The 20,273-nt window shown below is 41.5% G+C and overlaps 2 protein-coding genes across 6 annotated transcripts in view; one reads left to right on the top strand and one right to left on the bottom strand.

Annotated features, from left to right (window-relative positions):
- LOC311037442 (glutamate receptor ionotropic, NMDA 1) overlaps nt 1-2,331 on the bottom strand; it is a gene marked incomplete at both ends in the record, with an annotated part of 35,303 nt that extends 32,972 nt beyond the window's left edge. For all 5 annotated transcript variants that reach the window (XM_084046612.1, XM_084046613.1, XM_084046609.1 and 2 more), the window contains one exon: nt 2,083-2,331. In XM_084046612.1, coding sequence (XP_083902738.1) covers nt 2,083-2,331 — 249 coding nt within the window. The remainder of the gene's footprint in view (nt 1-2,082) is intronic.
- The window catches only part of LOC311037031 (replication protein A 32 kDa subunit-like), a 469,874-nt gene that overhangs the window by 246,364 nt on the left and 203,237 nt on the right, over nt 1-20,273 (top strand). The gene's annotated exons all lie outside the window — the stretch shown is intronic.

The following is a 20,273-nucleotide window of genomic DNA, read 5'->3' as shown; positions in this document are numbered from 1 at the left end:
CATTAAGACTTGGGATTTTATTGTGTAACCTCTACACCGAAGCTGGCTACACAAGCAGCCTCACTAAGGCAAAATCTGATCATGTGGTGCACACAGCGCAACTATAGAACTAGAGCCAAATTGCTAATTGTGAATGATGCATCACTCATTTGAATTGCTCACTGGCTCTCTCTCAGCTCGGTCAGTACACAGTAAAATCCTCGGTGTTAATTTAACCACATGAACCCATAGTGTCCTTATTCTGGAATGAATTTTGAATGGGAATTGCAGAACTACAATCTCACAACACTGTGATCTTGGAAATTAGCTAATATCTGGTGAAGATATTTAGTGTAGAGGGGGGAAAAAGCAAGGGGTCTAGTATAGACCCCTGGGGGAACTGAAGGTGTACGAATGTACATTTGCAAATGGATAACACAGTGGATATTACAGTGTAGATATGCAGTTACATATGGCTCTGTACATTTGGCCTCTTATCCAAGACACGACCCAAAGGCCTGTATTTGAACTTTGCTACACAAAAAATACCACTACTTTGACAGGGTAAAGGATTTACAGATTTACAGGGCATCGTGCATTTTGTATTGCAGAAACCAAGTTTCCATGATACGTACTGTAGAAATCTATACATAATTATGTGCAGGCTTCATCACATCATCAGCCAGTGATAGGCTACTTTAATGAGCAAATCATTTTTAAACTCAGAATTTTGCTGCGTAGAAACAGAGAGGTTTGTCACATTCAGTTGGGTCATTTAATGGTGAACGTGAAAGGACAGTGATATAATGAAAACGTTATAATGATAAATTACACAACCTAAGAGCCAGATAAGGATAAACAGGCCATTTGCTTCCTTCCCTCGTCAAGTTGTTTGATACACTTTACAACTAGGTCTAGACCTACTTGAGATATAAAACATCATCATCCTCTGTGTCCATTTAACTCTGTAAAGAAATGACCCAGATGGACTAAGGGGACATTTGGGTCCATTTCCCGTCTCTCAGAGATAAAGTATAACAGATTTTTACTGCAGAGAGAGTCTGCCTCCCTGTGGTCCAAAGCTGGACAACCTAGAGTTCTAGATCAGATGACATGGCAAATGACCTGCACGCAATATTCACCCAATCACAGTACTTATATCGACCCCAAACCACCACAGTACAATCCTTAAGTGTTCATTTATCCATTTGTAACTCTGAGTGTAATGTAACCAAAAGGACTCCTATGGCTGTGGTTCTCAAAGTGGGGACCGGGGGTCCTTGAGGGGGTTCCAGGCGGTCCCCTCAGCAAAACTAGTAAATATAACATCAAAATCACTTTAACCACTTTAACCCTATTTTATACTTTGGCTATTAAAAAATAGCACTAAGCTATAATGAAATGTAAATAATTTAGGACATTTTAACAACACAAATATTCTCTGATTGGGAGACACAAAATCTTTTCAGATGGGGGTCCATGGCCAAATACATATCAATTATGGGGGTCCTTAATGAAAATGTTTGAGAACCACTACCCCAAAGGTCATTTTGTTACATCTGTGGCCTAGAACAGTGGTTCTCAACCTTTTCAGGCCGTGACCCCCCAAAATAATCATATTTGAACTAGGGACCCCCCATTTTGTTTGACTCCGTTCACAGATAAACATTGTGAAAATATAAGATCTACAAGCTCACAACGACTCAAAATGTGAGGCGTTGTGAGCTTGTAGATCGTCTATTTACATTTTTCTTTTGCCTCTTTCTTATTTCACAATTTGGCCAATGTTGGAACAGTTTTTATAGTATAGTTGGTTGATTAATTTTGATGCAGTAATGCTCTTTGTCTTTTCTTTGTTTTCTTTTAGTTTAGGTATTAAAAATGTCTTAAAAGTCCTTAAATTGTCACTTTACTATCATCTAGCCCCCCCCCCCCCCCCCCCAAATCATGTGGGCACCCTCCTGGGGTTCCCGACCCACCGGTTGAGAACCACTGGCCCCTCTGAGTTATATGAAGTGTGGGTGTTCTGTGTAGGATGGACAGTGACCAGTGTAACTGTAAAGTGTGTCATTTTGCGCCCCTGCAGAGAACGACAGCCCCTACCTGACTGGAGATCAGGTCCTCGCACACCGACAGGGCCATCTGTATGGCGTTGGGCTTATGCGTGACGGAGATGGCGGTCAGCTTGAACTTGTCCCGGCCGTAGATCTGGTTGGCCTGGGTCACCGCATCCTTGAACACCTGCTCGTACCTCTTCTGGCTCAGGACGGCCCCGATGTTCACGATCTTGGGCTCGCAGCCGGCCCGCGCGCACGAGCACGAGAACAGCAGCGCCAGCAGAAACAGACGCATCGTGGTGTGGTCTGGTGGTTGGTGGACAACCAAGCGATCAGCAGAACATCAACAACAGTCTCTGCTTCGGCCGGTCGATCGGCTCGACCAGCCTCCTCCGGACCCCCGGAACCACAGTCCAAATGGAAAGTGTAGGGGGAAAGGGGGGAAAAATCCCTTTATAAAAAGAAAAAGAAAAATCTAAAAATGTAAAAAAAAATCTTCTTTTAAAAAAATACAAGAAAAAAAGAAAAAGATCTACCGGAGCCGGTAGATTTACATGCACTGCGGAGGAATGCGAGCGACCAGCAGAAGAAGCCCCTCCACCACTGCAGCATTCATATGGATAACCTATATATAAACTCCCTTTCTCCTACAGTAGCCTGACATAATCGGTTTCGTTTGCAGATTATCTGCAGTAAATCCCCTACTTTACCGAAAGAAAAGAAAAAAAAATCTTCAGCATCTAAACCATATTCCTAGCTTCAAATGCTCTTACTGTGATGGTGTTCCGTGGAGTGTGTGTGTGTGTGTGTGTGTGTGTGTGTGTGTGTGTTTGTGTGTGTGTGAGAGTCTCTGCTGCTGTGAAGTGATTCCACTGATGATGCGACGCTTCATGAGGCGACTCTCTGCGCTGTCCTTGGTGCTGACAGCTGTGTGTGTGTGTGTGTATGCGCAGCCTATGTATGTAGGATATGTGCACGCCCCCACCTTATAGCCCACTGTTTCCCAAACAGTGGGTCAGGACCCATTTGTGGGTCGCAGGTCCATTTGTGTGGGTCATTTCCTACATTTTGCTTTGAATGTAAACCCCCCTCCCTTGAAAATCAAAAATGTTCATGAATTAAAACATATTCAGAAATTTTCCAAATTAATTTCATTAAAAAATCAAAGAAATTCCATACATTTAAAAACAGATAGTAGTTTAAGAAGTAGTGAAAATAGCCGATCTACAAGCTCACAATGCATTGCATAGATCTGCTATTTTCACTCGTTTTGAGTCACGGGGAGACATTACATTTCTCTTTTGCGACTCAAGCTAAAACGTTTGGGAACCAATGTTATAGCTTCTACCACTAGGCCATGGGTCTTCAACAGGGGGTCCAGGACCCCTAGGGGGTCCTCAGAGTTACTACAGGGGGTCCGCCAAATCTTTGTGTGATATGATTATTGTTTTTACCTCAACCACTTGAACCCTAGTATCCCTTTTCTGAGGAGAACTTTAGCCAAAAATAGCAGATCGTTGTGAGCTTGCAGATCGGCTATTTTTGGCAAAGAGGTATAGGTGTAGTGTAGAGGGGAAAAAAGAGCAGACCAAGTAAACAAAAAAAGTTAAATCTGAAACACAATTGTATACAATATCGAGGGGGTCCCTGCTTCATCTCTCTCTCAGCTAGGGGGTCCTTAGCCTGAAAACGTTGAAGACCCCTGCCCTAGGCTCTACCCTAAACTCTATGCTCTACCCCCACTGATAATTCGCGTTGGCTTCTTCTTCTGCACGAGCGTCGAGCAATGACTCTAACCAGAACAAACGAAGTTTATCGTTAAAGATTATGCACCTGGCTTGGTCATAAAATTTCCCGTCAACCATGTAATTCAATGATAAAGGACACGGAAGGCAAGCTCGTGGTCCAGATTGACAGATTCAGAACAATGCTCTACAAAACAAAAGACAGACAAAGATTAGATCATCACATTGAGTAGCTCCATAAAGAACCTCTCACTCCGCTATACAGCTCCGAGATGAGGTTCTATGTGGTTCTCATCCGGGATCGGTCGAACGTCCGCCAAGCTCCGCTGTTTACCCTTTTGTATACATCGTATCCCAAAACTAATGGTAGATTCCAAACCTCACGGATGTTTAAGGTTTGGACCGGAGCATAATATTTTAGGTCTGGAGCGAAACTACCCGTTTAAATCGCTTATTTAGTCCGCCGGTGGCCATGTTTCCCATTGTAGCCAAACCAGGAGCAGTACTGGCAGCGGACGTAGGGGGGTTTTCCGGGTTGAATGGGAAACATGGCCACAGGCTGACTAAATGAGCGATTTAAACGGGTAGTTTCGCTCCAGACCTAAAATATTATGCTCCGGTCCAAACCTTAAACATCCGTGAGGTTTGGAATCTACCATTAGTTTTGGGATACGATGTATACAAAAGGGTAAACAGCGGAGCCTTGGCGGACGTTCGACCGATCCCGGATGAGAACCACATAGAGCCTCATCTCGGAGCTGTATAGCGGAGTGAGAGGTTCTTTATGGAGCTACACATTGAGAAGATGCACGTCTAAGCCATGATTAACAGGCTAGTCATAGGCATCAAAACCAGTGCCAAATTATCACATTGATGGCATTTTAGTAGCAACATTAGCCTTGGATCAAGACTATCATAGATGTGTTTTATCGAGTCTGACTTTTACTTTCGTATCTATGAAAGTCTTGGCCTGCACCACCCAGTGCATCCTGTACTTTCACCAGTAAAGCCCGAACTTCTCCGTACATTTACAAAAAATATATATAAGGTGCCTACCCAGTTGTCTCAAATGTTAACTAGAGCTGCGAAGTATTTGTGCAATGTATTAGTCCGTAGTTTTCAATAGATATTATGCGTTTTAATCCAGTCTGTGTCGGATTCTGTCGGAAGTTCCCTGTATTCCTCAATGGGACGTAGTGACGGGGCGCATCCGGTGAAAGCCGGAATTACAGTCAATGTAATCAGGAAGTAAACGAGGCGGAAAAAATGGCGTTCGGCCTCGGACGGAATTAAAACACTTCTTTATTAAAAAAACTACGTACTAATACACTCCACAAATACACCTAAGCGTGAGTTACCATTTGAGGCAACCGGGTAAGCACCTTATAAATATATTTTGTACATGTACGGAGAAGTACAGGTTTTACTAGTGAAAGCGCAGGACGCACTGGGGGGGTGCTAGCCAAGACTACCGCACGAAAGTAAAAGTCAGACTCGATAAAATACTATCTATGATAGTCTTGATCCAATGCTATGTAACCATATGTGCATAGCTATGCGACTTATGTCTTGTGATCCACACAGTACAAATGTGTTAATTTAATATTGTGTTCAAATTAAAATGATACATTATAACACTTAGGATTTTGCTGTGCAGACGCTTTTAATGTGTGACTCTTTTTTTTAATGTATTTTCTTCAGATGGACGCGAACAGCAGATGGAGAGAGAGGGGTGTTCATTCCGCTGGAACGGGTCACATAGTTGAGTCTGAAATGCCTTGATCTGTAAAAACAAATCCACCATTCCTACTGGGCGGAAAGGAAACGTGTGACATGCACAGCTCCACGTAGCCTGCCCTACACTGAAAACTGCTCATTTGTTCATTCATCCATGCTGTTCATTATTTCAGCTTCTTAAATCATGCATCGGCCGTCACACACAGACACACACACTCCTATAAGCAGATGATGATGACTCCCCCCGGTGTGTGATGTTGTATGGCCTGGGGTTCTTTAATCAGACACCTGAATAATTGCTGGAGACTGGAGTTGTCTTATGAAATCATTACAGTCTACACTAATGTAGACCTATTAACCCAGTGGTTCTCAGACATGTTCATGTCAAGGAAGGACCCCCAAATTGATATGCATATGGCCGTGGACCCCCATCTGAAAATTTGTGCCAGTAACATTTTTCAAAAATATTCCAAATGTTTCACATTGTTTTTTTTTAAATAGCAGATCTAAGCTCACAATGCATGTGAGCTTGAGGTATTTTAAAATAGCCAATATATATGTATTGATTGATTGAATACTTCATTAGTCAATGTAAACAGCACAATGTACAGTCAGACATTAAGGCTAAAAGGATAACACAAAAAAGTCCTGGGGACTTGTTTCCATTGTGGTAACTCCATTGTTATTTCCACCACCAAATTAGCAACTGATGTTGATGCTATTAACACATTAACTGCTAACCCCCTGGAACCCCTTCAAGGACCCCTATTAGGCCTATATTAAAACCTACTGTTTGAGGTGATGCATCTGCGCGTTAGGCCTGCAGAACATAAGAAATTGACCGTGACACATGCAGAGAGTTGTAGGCTACTACTACAACTACTAAGTCCTTCTTCATTTAATCAGGCTCGCACTTACACAACTGTAACATGCAGTGCATGGAGTGGGGTAATGTCATTAAAGGAAAACCACCCCGCATAAAAGAGATGGAGCCAAGCATTTAAGTAACCGAGAGGGCATCCCCAATAGTGAGGAGGGGAAAAAATCAACCTCTTGGTTACCTAGGAAACAAGCTCCCTCTTAACACACATGAGAGGCTGCGCGCCAGCACACACACACACACACACACACACACACACACACAGGATTATTAACATGTACAGTACGGCACTATTCTTAGGCAAACCTTTTCCACCGCAGAGGCAAATGTCGATATCACTCTGATAGTATCCACTTAAATAGAACCCATAACGGAGGTAAACACAAGAAAATACCCTATGAGGGATTATCAAGTAGATGGACAGTGGTTTATTCTGTGATATATTAATCAATTTTTAATTTTCCCTCTTGAGGGGAATAATTCCATGGCCTGGTGGGTTTATATCAAAAACACATTTGGCCTTGATTGAAAATGAAATTGAAAGAAGGTGGTTTTAGGCCAGTAAAGCCATTGAACAGTCTTCTGAATAATAAATCAAACAACACAGTTATGTCCCAGTGTGTTGCAGTGAGCTGATAAATTAATAACAAGGCTGAAGTAATCGACATGGCCTATGGGCTGCCGACACGGCTGCCAACCTGGCTGCTGATATTATTGCAGTATGACTTGATGCAATTCATCATGCTGTATCATTTAAAAACAAAATTGTTCAATATATACAGTATGTACTGTATATAGGCATCTGACAGGGTTCTTCCCATATTACGTGATCATTTTCTATCAATTAGTATGTGATAATACATGGATGCTGGAGGATGCATTGCTGATGCAACATGATACAAATGCACATTAATCTGACTCAGTAAAATCCACCGTTAATTCATCCATTTGTAAGTCAGAGAGAGCAATTAACGCTGAGAATTTTACTGTGTTGGAGCGTTTATAATGCTGAAATAGTATATATTTTTTTCTGTGGCCGAATACAGCATTTTAATGATGCTCTCCTACTATCAGTGTGATAGTGAGTGATGTGTTATTCAAGTAGCCACTAGAGGGGCATTGCTTTGAGTTGTGGAAACCTCCAGACCCAACCTCCAACCCGCCCCCTCTTCAAACATCAATAAAGCTGGACCAGTGTGAAAGCAATCGTCCTTTGCCAGAGAAACATGCCACTGTCATGGCCTGTTTGGACATACAAACAGTTGAGACTGTCAAGAAAAGTGAATCATGCCTAATCAAATGCAAGCAAACAAATTCAAGTGCACACACATGCACACGCACACACACACACACACACACACACACACACACACACACACACCGATGTGTGTATACACCCCCACAAAGATGCACACACATGAGTTCACACATTAAGTAATCCACCCACACAGAAGTGATACAGACTCATATGCCGCCTACAGAACACGTTTGAACTGCATAGGAGCGAAACATGCAGTAGACTCTTCACATGCGCTATATACAGACGATTCACACATACCTGTACTCAACTGAGTAGAGCATGTGTGATTCGTCTGTATGTCTGTGCACATGCGTGATGATGGACATATATGAAAGAAAGGAGGAATAAGAGGAAGAACAAGCGAGATAGCATGTCACACTTTACTCTTACATGCTTTACAGTTTAGCCTGACAGTAGTGCATTTGTCTCGACACACACTGCACGTCTTAGACCCTCACGTTTCCTCTGTGCATTCAGAGGAAAATGTGCACCGACTGGGTAACCATGTTGTAGTGGAGTGGCGTGAGGAAGCGATAAATAACACCACATCCACTTTACGAGAACACAGTATCGCGTCCAGATGTGCTCTTGCAGAGTTCATCTGTGTAGGCGTCACCGGTTGGTTGGAGACGGAGTCCACATTAGCTGATTGAGAGATTGGCCGACATAAGAAATAATTCTTAGTCCACTGATTTGTTGACACATGCGTGAGAAGATAAGCTCTTTACTGCCTTCAGTTCCTGGAAGTGCATTCATTGCCATAGCATGTGCCATCTTCAGATGCATCATCGCTGCTCACTGATGTGTTTCTCATGTAGTGTGAATCCCTGCATGAATTAGTAATGCACAAGCCCTTCAATGCTTACTTTGGCTTTTTTCCCCAAGGTGAACTGAACTATTCATGCTGTGGTAAATACAGATAAATTCCCAAAGTACATTCTATCTTTGTCTATATGCATGTTAGTTCAACGCTGTCGCTGAGAGTCTAAAATCTGCCCTTACAGTATGAGTAAATTCAAGAATGAAAAGTTCTAAACTTACATAATGCTGATGAAGTAAACTTATTCAGATTATTCATATTCCATATAGCTACAATTGCCTTCCATAGTTGCAGGAGGGGTCTATTTGATCCAAAAAATTGGGAAGAATAAATGAATGCATCGTCTGATCCACCCCAGATTTGAATCACACATTTAGAGGCTTTCGAAACAATGCAGAACCAAAATTGGTTTGACTTAGACCCCTACGGGGGGCACCATGTATGCATGTTTCAGAAACCTGATTTATTTATTTATCTCAGGAGTCATGTGACAATATGCATCAAACAGGGATTTCATATTCCATGCTGGTCGCCTGTAATTTCCTTCCAAAATCTGTGGGAGGGGCTTATTTGTAACAAAAGAAAAGCTATATTGTGAACGCAACATCCAGTCAACTACCAAGAATGTGAAAAGTTGAACATTATGTTGAAGTAATTTTTTTTCCCCCCTGCAGTTTCCTCGGGTCCTAAGGGCTGCAACCAATGATTTACACAGCCCTGGATAGGCAACCCAGTCTGGTGGAGATATGCGCTTCCTTCTAGTTTATCTATGTGGTGTTGTGCCTTTTGTCCTTGTACAATGTCACTCCGTAATGCAATGCAACAACTCGAATGTCAGAGTAGAGTCGGTCTGAAATCCAGATGGTCAATTTCATTCGCTTATCACATACACAAATACACCCACACTAAAATCCTCAGTGTTAAATTAACTTGGAGGGTATGAAATTGACCCATTACATGTTTACAGTCAGTGTCATTGTAGAACTGAGGACAAAACGAATTCAAAATACTCTCCATGAAGTGCATATTTCTACAATACAAATATTAGTTGTAGTACACAATCTATGTTAGAACATGGTCCACACCTACATTCTACATAGGAAGTCTGTTCCTAGGGAAACTGTTTACTCCTTTCTCATTTTAATCTTTTACTCTTGAAGCTCTCTACTCCTATCGTATAATGTCCTGTGTTTCCTACTACGGTGCTGCTATGACAAGTGAATTGTCCTTGTGGGATCAAGGTTGGTCTGTCTGTCTGTCAGTCTGTCTGTCTTCCCTCCCTATGACACCCTGGCCAATGCTGCAAGTGTCTCTTCTACCCCCTGGATCCCAAGCTGTGAAATGACCCTCCCTCAGTCAGGACTGCAGACCCAATCCCCATTTACCTCACCCCCTAGCCCTCCTCATTCCTTGTATCACTTATTGTTGCCTATTTTCTTGATATATGCTAGTTATACAGTACTATTCAGATGTATGTTGGTTACCTGTAGTGTCCATGTTATGTTATGTATGTACTGTACAGTACATAATGTTTCCTTGTCCACAAATGATAACATTATTTAGATAGTATGTTGTTTAGACAAATACTAGATTTTTTAGGTTACTTTGCAGCGGTTGTTTTCTTTGCACTCTATTTACTTGACCATTACTCTGTCGTTTATTGACTGGGGTTCAATGGCATCTTGCACTTTGTAAATTACTCTGGATTTACAGGGTACAGACAAAACGTGTAGCGTCTCTGAGGAACTGAGGAAAGTCCAACATGGACTTGCATTCATATGCATCTTTACACAATCTGCACAGCCCTGTAATGGCACAAATAGGAACACAATCCAGACTCTAGTCTGAACTATTTTGTCCTGTGTACGAGTGCTCCCTTGCTGCGTATAGATACAGTATAAAATAGATGGGTCATAACAAGCGCCCTACTTCTGTGTTCACAGCCACCTACTTTAGTGAGGACCTGATCGAGGACCTGATCGCTATGGATACCATTGAATCGATCGCATTGTATCAAACAAGCTTGTCATGGAGGCTCCCATGGATTGATTTCTTCCTGTTTTGTCTAGACACAGAAGCACAGCAATGGTATGAATGGAACTGTCCCATCCATACGTTTTATAGTTAGGGAATTTTAGCAATATGTGTGGACCATCTGTGAAAAAATTTACTACCAATAGCTTTCTTCACCAATGTATTCTTATAGGTGTCTAAAATCACCTCTCAATTAGTGCAAACCCAAATCCTCGTGGAAAATCCTGGAGAGCCAATCAAAGTTAAGGAGCCCAGAGGGCTTGGGTGAAAGATATAAAAAAAAATAAAAGTCTAAAATGAACTTGTGAGGTGTCTAACTAGGGGTTTTCAGGGGTGCTGAATCCATTCCAACCATTATTTTTTAGGAAAAATGTCTCCCTGGCCATCTAATATTGGTATATTGGTTATTGTTAGTGTATAATCAGTGTATAATCAATGGTAGGGGATTGGGGTGTTGTTGAATTGATTCTATTCTGAAAAATAAAATAAGAAAATATTGCTAAACACTTGATAAGAGTGTGCACCTACTGTGCACATGCTCAGTGGGATACACTGTCTGCATGTGGGGAAGGAGCGGGAGTGTTGCATCCTGGCAAATATGTCTGGACGATTTTAAGGTACGGTAGTTTATCTACTTTTTGGCATTTATTTTCCTCTGCTGGCAAAACTTTTGATTACTGTGCATTTAGATGTCAATTGTCTCTAGCCTATTGCTTACATTGAACAACCATTAGTTAAACAATCATGACACTTGTCTTTTAGTAGACAACATGGAAGAGGATTCTGTAGCTTGTGGCTTAAGGTGCTTCATCTGTGGTGGTCCTGAGACCTGAGATTCAAAAGTCACCCAAAAAGGCTATGCACATTTTTTGTCTTATTCTGAGAGTGTGGATGATGCAGCATTAATCAGAAGCCTTCATGAGGACTGGAAAAACTGAGATGACCCCAAACTAAGATACCATTTGGAATGCAAAACCGAGCTATACAGTCGTGCAAGAAGTACAGTATATCCACTGGATATCGTACGTTTTTTTTTCCATTGTGATGAAAGTTGCCACTTGCAGATTTCAATCCTATTCTATGTTGTGAGTGACATCATAATTTAATAAAAACTTTAAACATAATCTATTCTTTAGAGCAAGATGAGCAAGTCCAACGGCCAGACAGGAAGAAAAGACGCAGGGCATTGTCTGGGTCAAGTAGTTCAAGTGCTAGCTGGCACACTTGATCTACCATAATACTTGCATCCTTTGCAATGAAGGTATCAATGTTGGCACATTGAAAAGAAACCCCGGTAAGTCTTTCTTTGTATCTAAGATTCAAATGAATTTTGATAATTGTTTTTCTTGCTCCTCATTGTAGGCTTCCACTCAAAGTCAAATAATTTAATCATGCACATACTGTATGTGGCTACCTTTTATCCAGACAGAGCTTGGCAGTTGTATCGTGCACCTGATAATGTCTACCAGGACCGACTGAAAAGGAGTTTGATGCAGAGAGCAAAGCGACGAGTTGATGACTGGGGACTTGAAGTCGCTGGTCGCCTGGTGGAAGAAGAGGCAGTATATCATATTTGATGCAGAAGAGACTTTGAGAACCCTGTTACAAAGTCTGAGGTAACATTATATGGATACACAATGCAGCTGTACAATACAACTCACTCTTATCCTGAGGGAAGAAATATAATTTTTAATAGTGAAACTTTTGACTTCAAAATAATGTATTCTGCTAGATTGATATGGGTCCAGGAATGAGGGGGACTAACAAAGGATAAGAAATGTGAGTTGTATTGTACAGCTGTATTGTGTATCCATATAATGTTACGTCAGACTTTGTAACAGGGTTCTCAAAGTCTCTTCTGCATCGAATATGATATACTGCCTCTTCTGCCACCAGGCGACCAGCGACTTCAAGCCCCCAGTCATCACCTCGTCGCTTTGCTCTCTGCATCAAACTCCTTTTCAGTCGGTCCTGGTAGACATTATCAGGTGCACGATACAACTGCCAAGCTCTGTCTGGATAAAAGGTAGCCACATACAGTATGTGCATGATTAAATTATTTGACTTTGAGTGGAAGCCTACAATGAGGAGCAAGAAAAACAATGATCAAAATTCATTTGAATCTTACATACAAAAGACTTACCAGGGTTTCTTTTCAATGTGCCAACATTGATACCTTCATTGCAAAGGATGCAAGTATTATGGTAGATCAAGTGTGCCAGCTAGCACTTGAACTACTTGACCCAGACAATGCCCTGCGTCTTTTCTTACTGTCTGGCCGTTGGACTTGCTCATCTTGCTCTAAAGAATAGATTATGTTTAAAGTTTTTATTAAATTATGATGTCACTCACAACATAGAATAGGATTGAAATCTGCAAGTGGCAACTTTCATCACAATGGAAAAAAAACGTACGATATCCAGTGGATATACTGTACTTCTTGCACGACTGTATAGCTCGGTTTTGCATTCCAAATGGTATCTTAGTTTGGGGTCATCTCAGTTTTTCCAGTCCTCATGAAGGCTTCTGATTAATGCTGCATCATCCACACTCTCAGAATAAGACAAAAAATGTGCATAGCCTTTTTGGGTGACTTTTGAATATCAGTCTCAGGACCACCACAGATGAAGCACCTTAAGCCACAAGCTACAGAATCCTCTTCCATGTTGTCTACTAAAAGACAAGTGTCATAATTGTTTAACTAATGGTTGTTCAATGTAAGCAATAGGCTAGAGACAATTGACATCTAAATTCACAGTAATCAAAAGTTTTGCCAGCAGAGGAAAATAAATGCCAAAAAGTAGATAAACTACCGTACCTTAAAATCGTCCAGACATATTTGCCAGGATGCAACACTCCCGCTCCTTCCCCACATGCAGACAGTGTATCCCACTGAGCATGTGCACAGTAGGTGCACACTCTTATCAAGTGTTTAGCAATATTTTCTTATTTTATTTTTCAGAATAGAATCAATTCAACAACACCCCAATCCCCTACCATTGATTATACACTGATTGTACACTAACAATAACCAATATACCAATATTAGATGGCCAGGGAGACATTTTTACTCAAAAATAATGGTTGGAATGGATTCAGCACCCCTGAAAACCCCTAGTTAGACACCTCACAAGTTCATTTTAGACTTTTATTTTTTTTTATATCTTTCACCCAAGCCCTCTGGGCTCCTTAACTTTGATTGGCTCTCCAGGATTTTCCACGAGGATTTGGGTTTGCACTAATTGAGAGGTGATTCTAGACACCTATAAGAATACATTGGTGAAGAAAGCTATTGGTAGTAAATTTTTTCACAGATGGTCCACACATATTGCTAAAATTCCCTAACTATTATGAGTACGACTATCTATGAGCATTTATTATAATGTATAAGTGCTATATTTGTTTTGATGCAGAGTACTACTTAGCCATTGTGTCTATAAACCTAGTCAAAACACTGTAGTGTAAGGTAGTGTATTTTAGACCAAAAATAAATATTCTTGACATTATACAGTGTCTTTCCCTCTCATATAAATTATATTTATTACCTTTATTTTTGTACATTTACATTATACTCCACTTGTATAGATTAACTGATACTTTTAAATGAAAAATAATTGTATATAGAACTCTATAACTTGTTTTGACTGTGAATGGGTATTTTAAAAGTAACAGGCCTTATAGGTCTCAATTATTTTACAAATGTTATATAAATAAAATGTATTACATTGTGGGCCCAAGGCTCCCTCAACCCTAATATGAAAATGGGATGAGGTTGAGTTGCTAAATGCTCGCCTCGTGACCTTGTCATCATAGTGGATACTTTCAGCACGCAATGCCGTCGTACAACAAAGTATAAATCAGGCTTTGCTAAGAACATGCAGCATCTATAGCGGTGAGCATCTGATCTGCTCAGCTGAGAACAGAAGTAGGTCAAAGAGGAGAGAATAGCATAGACCAGACACTGCAAAGACAGTTGCGTTTGAAAAAGGTAGCACAAGGAAAATTCCACCTAAGGCAGTCACTGGAATTTATGTAATTGGCTGATAAAATGAATAAACCTCTTAAGATACTTCAAATTCCAGAGATGTGGTGACATGATGAATGTTTAACTTGAACGACCCCCCCCCCCCCCCAATGTATATTTCAACTGATTCCAGTGGCTTTGTTAGCTGTCAGATTCAGAGATTTATGCCAGTGTTGCCAAGGATTTATACATCTCCTATATCATCAATATATCTTTGTGAGACATTAACTCAAGAGTCCAAGGGTAAGTCTTCCTTGTTTAAGTTATGATATGCAATTTAGTTTAAAGATAGCAACTGGAGCCTTTTAATAACAATTGAATAGTTTCAGGACAAGCTTTAAGTGATTGCAAAATAAAAAACTGATCACTCATTAGTGATCAATACATTCTCTCTCAAAGTGTGTTTGTATTGTATTCAATATAGGGTCATGTTGTTTCAAAATATACAATGTGTCGTGTGGTCAGGACCCTGTTATGGGTTGGCTGTTTCCCCCGTTTCAATTCCCTCTGCTGCCTGCACCCGGGGTGGAAAGTAACTAAGTACATTTACTCAAGTACTGTACTTAAGTAACATTTTGATGTATTTAACTGGAGTCACCTATGACGATAACCCCTCACCCCGACATAAAATATGGCTCTTAACGAGGAAGGGGGACTTTAGGAGTGTAGGAAATTACAACATGGACACACAGGCAGGGAAAGGGGCTGAAACCCCCTGAAGCATTCTGACACTGCCAGACAGTAAAGGGATGTTGCGACTTATATGGCCTTCCTTCCTAAAATGTATTATTTATGGCCTGACAGAAAGCCAAATTCAGAGTAGAATTTGTAAGGGTTCCCAACTGCTTGTTCGTTGTCTCATTTTTGTAGAGACCTTTTCACACAGTCACATTTTCACACTGTCATTTGAACAAAAGACAATTTATTGGATAAATGCTATATCTCTGCTGTCGGGCAGAAACCAGCTGACTCCAAAATGTTGTTTTCAGGAAATGAAAAAACAAAACGTGGAGTTAGGAGGTTTTGTCCATTATTGATAAGAACAGCTGAATGGACCTCCAAGCTCACAATGAGGTTGGAGGTCAAAAGGGTGTGGAGCCTGGAGTGAGCAAAGTCCCCTTTGGTTTGAGGATTTGAGGATCCAATGGAGTTAGCTGGTTTTGACAGAAGCGCCTTTTAATACTTTTCATTGGTTCAATATTGTTTTAACCAACACACAGATATAAAGGGTGTTCAGTAGCACTAAGTTATGAAAAAGCCAGACAGCAACGATATGCAGTGCATACAGATGAAAAAAGGCTGGGGGAAAAAAATTGTCTACACAGCCAATAAAACACTATTGATTAGTAGTTAAATACAAGTGTTGTAATGCAATGCATTTGTATGTGAATTTATGGTCCAAAGGTACTGTATGACAGGAAATGCGGTCCGCCCTTATGTATTTTCATATTTTCAAATATGGCCCCCTTTGAAAAAGGTTGGACACCCCTGCATTACATGAATCTCCTCCAACAGTTGACCGGAGCATCAATAATGTCCACTCACAACTCCTTGGGCAGTGGGGACGCAGTCACAAAACCATACAGGGCTCACCGGCTGAAGGCAGGCAGTGTGGTCGCTGGGTGCTGTCCCCTGGGTCCAGTTTGGTTGGGTCATTCTGTCATGTGCTGGTGTGGCAAGGACCCAGGTGTAGGAAAGTAAGGCAGGGAGTGACCCAAGACTGGGTGTTTTAATGCAGTTGACACAGATCTAAAATGGGAGCTCTCAACTGAAATAACTCACAGCAATGACCCAACAAGGACTGACTAGCAAACAACACTGATATACACATGACGGGTGATTACAAACGAGATACAGCTGGGGCAGACAGCAACATAGAACTAAGAAAACCAGACCAGGGAACAAAATTCACATAGAATAACAAAAGCTAGACAAGACAATGAATGAGGCACAAAAAAGTCTTAACTGTGACAAAATATAGTTTGTGTGTGTGTGTGTGTGTGTGTGTGTGTGTGTGTGTGTGTGTGTGTGTGTGTGTGTGTGTTTGTATGCTTGTGTGCGCGTAGGCCTACATCTTTGAACAATAAATCAAGTACAGTATCTGTACGTCACTCTCAAATGCATCTCTGAACAATCATGTAAAGAAACCAGGCCATCAATATCAGAAACAACAGCAGCAAAAGGGCTGGACGTGGAGCGTATCTGCGGACGGCATGTGCGACTCTCCATGAGAAATCTTCCAGCTGTAGCTGCAGAACAGTGCAGCATGACGTCGGGGCTGGCACAGGCTGAGGATCTGGTAGATGGGGGTCAGGGCCAGGAAGAGGATCAGATATTTGAGGGTCAAGGCCAGGATGTCTAACCAAACTAAATGCTGGCCTACGTCCACGGTCATGCACGATGTGGTTGTAAGACTCCTCCTGCATTCTCCGGATCTCCCATTGCGGGAATGGTGTGTTCTGCCGACAGAAGGGGCACTGCACTCGGGTGGGATCTTTTGCACGCCTCAGAATGCACACCAGGCAGTGATGGCACAGCATGTGGTTGCAGTTCAATAAGGCCTTGCGATGATCTCCTAGCGGGTCGTACGGGTCATTGCAGATGGGGCACTCACGCCCCGTGCTGTCGTCAGTGTCCTGACTAATGGGACTTCCGCTGCACCAGGGCCCATCCGTGTTGTCGAATCCCAGCTCTTGCGGAACAGCTGTCTTTTGGTCAGCCCTGGCTGTTAGTATTCGTGAATCTTTGTGATTCTGTCTCAGCCCCTGCCTGCCCTGCTGTTGCTGTTGGTGCTGAAGCAACGGTTGCATTACTGGCACCCTGCTATCCACCTTTTGTTCTTCTGGTTCCATAGCCATGGTGGCTGTTACTCCAAGACAAACATCTTCCAAAACAGGCATGAATGTCACCGTTTCCTCCTCCCTGGTGTCAACAGCTTCATCCATGTTTAGAAACCAAAATAATTGTGAGGTTTGCCCTATCATGAATCAAAGAATGCCTCTCTGGTAGAGTAAGTTCACTTTCCACCTGGACAAAATCTCAACAAACGCAGTGTTGACGTAATGTTTGTTTATAAGAAAGGTGACACAGCTTTCTAACTGTTTGACCCTACAGCTCAGATAACATTCACAGATAAGGAATGATAAGTTAAATTATGAGCGACACACAGTAGTGCACAATGGCCAAGTAGCATTTCACCAAGTTCACTCAATTTGTTGAATGTTGAATCATTATATGTATGTATGAGTATACAGCCTTTGCACAACTATTACATTTGAACAGGGTGGATATATTTTGCTGACTTGTATTGTGTCTGTATATCATGCATTTAGGAAGAAAACCCCCATAAGGGAAGCTTGTTTTTATTCCTAACAACGTCATGCATTATGAGAATGTACGCTCACCAGCACTGTTCAATATCAGTACCTTCAAATACAGTCACACCTGCTGGGTATAGACACAATTAAAAAGGTAATCTATATTCTTTGCTGAATGCTAAATGGAAATAACTTATTTTCATTTGTTGCGGGGTGACATATTTTTCAGTTGAAGAACTATATTTTAATTTGACTGAAAACCATATTTAGGATTAAATACAACAATTATCTTTTTCAACACAGGTATGCGGAAAAGTATAATTAGTCTTTAAATTCAAGAGCCGGCCATTATTGTGGTCGGCATCACATCATTAATTTCCAAATAGAACAATAACAGTAATTACACAAAATGCTGTGGAAAAAAAAGTGCTGAGACACTTGCAACAACAGTGGTGTTACTGCAAACAGCTAGCGAGTAATGTCCTGCCAATGGGGTTTAGGACTTATCAGTTGATAAGTTGACTTGATAATTCAAAGTCAACACTGGATAGCTTAACTGAAAAGGTCATGGTTTTTGACAAATGACAAAATTCATATGATATGAACGATTATGTCATTTGTCAACAACAACAATAACTCATTTTAACAATCCACAAGTAATGTGAAATCCCAGGGGAAAATAAAATAAGTGAAACTATGGAAACAAATATAAACGCACTTTGCATAATCACCTGGTGCCCTTGAAAATAATGTAGATATAGTTTTATGTATGAGTTGTATACACAATATTAACCACTAGACTTTAGACTACAAGTTATGACCAATGGTCTGACAAGCATAAACCATTAGAATGCTTTATAATATGTCATAAATACACTGTTTAGCCTAGGGCACGTGACCCAGTTTGACTTAATCATTTAACCTCCCATGTTGTGAAAGCCCAGATTGGCGTTTCCTTCAGTAGACAAGTTGAATAACAAGCCATATCATGCAGCATTGTGAGTTATGCAGAGAGAGAGAAAGCAAGAGATGCCTTCTCACTGACCTATTTCTTAATATAGCTATGTGTCAATGGTGCCTCTGGCTGCATTAATGAAGCTAAGGCCAGATGGAGGAAGAAAGAAATGAATTAAGACTATGTAATAAAGGCCCATTAAACCAGCAATTAGAAACAAGACTAAGAGTCTAAAAGCCGAATGTGCAGCCCCTGAATGCTGTGCTGCTTCTTACACCCATGTGTCAATTGTATTCAACGGGTGGCACTATAGGGTCACTCAAATGGTTGGGGACGGGGCTCATCCTCCAGGGAGAATGACGTAGGAATTCAATAATTGGCTTCACAAACACGTCGCCACGTGTCGCCAATTAACACCGGCTATTGTTTTACCATCAATTTGAGTGGTGTCATCATGAATGGCAACCTCACTGAATGGTTCTCCATGGAATCCCCCCCAACCCTGAAGTTGCCTCAGGATCAATAATCTATCTATCTGGTATACACCACACCAGGGATGTATCATCTTCCCCATACTCTTCAGTGGACCACATGAAAGACCAACTCAGACAAACCCAGATACAAAACTAAACGTGGGTTATTCATTATGTGTACTTTGATAAATTGTCAAAATTGTGTTCCCGAGTAGGGTTCGGTGAGCGAAAATGTCACATAACGAAGTATAAATTAGGCTTTATTATGCAGAGGTAGACACATGCATACTGGGATACAGGAGCCCCAGCATGCATCTACCTCAGCATATTACATCCTAATGTATTCTTCACTGACAGTGTCGCTCACCGAAAATTACACATTTGTAACACAACAATTTCATAATTTTAGGGCCTCTGACTCCCTGTTTGCCTCCGTCAACTCTGGTCACTCACGCCACACTCTCCTGGCCTTGCTTTGGACTGAATTGCCACACACACTTTATGTTCATGTTAATTGAGTGTTTTGTGTGTTTGCATTTGGTTGTCTGTGTGCTCTGTTCCCAGTGTACTTGTACCCCTCCCCCAGCCCAGTCTTGTGCCTCATCTGTCTTTCCCTACTGACCTGTCTTGTGTAATGTCTCATCAGTCTTGCCCTGTGTTTTGCCTGTCAAACCTCCCCCACCCCCCAACGCCCCCCAACCCAACCATCCAACCACCCAACCAGACATCTCATTACCAAATCCGCATGTTTCCCTGGCTAATTCAGGTCCCTGCCCACCCCAGCTGTACCCTTTAGTGTCTGTGTGATTAGTTCTCTTACTGTATGTCAAAGGGAATGTCCCCTTATGTCACAGCTAATTTGGATAATCAGGGAATCCCTGGGGACATTTAATACTCCCTGGTGGGTTAGGGAGTATTAGCATTCCCTAGGGAATGTTAGGTAACATTTTCA

The sequence above is a fragment of the Gymnoscopelus microlampas genome, assembly GCF_963454915.1.
Source record: "Gymnoscopelus microlampas genome assembly, chromosome: 21".
NCBI lineage: Eukaryota > Metazoa > Chordata > Actinopteri > Myctophiformes > Myctophidae > Gymnoscopelus > Gymnoscopelus microlampas.
This window is presented reverse-complemented; position numbering and strand designations above follow the sequence as displayed.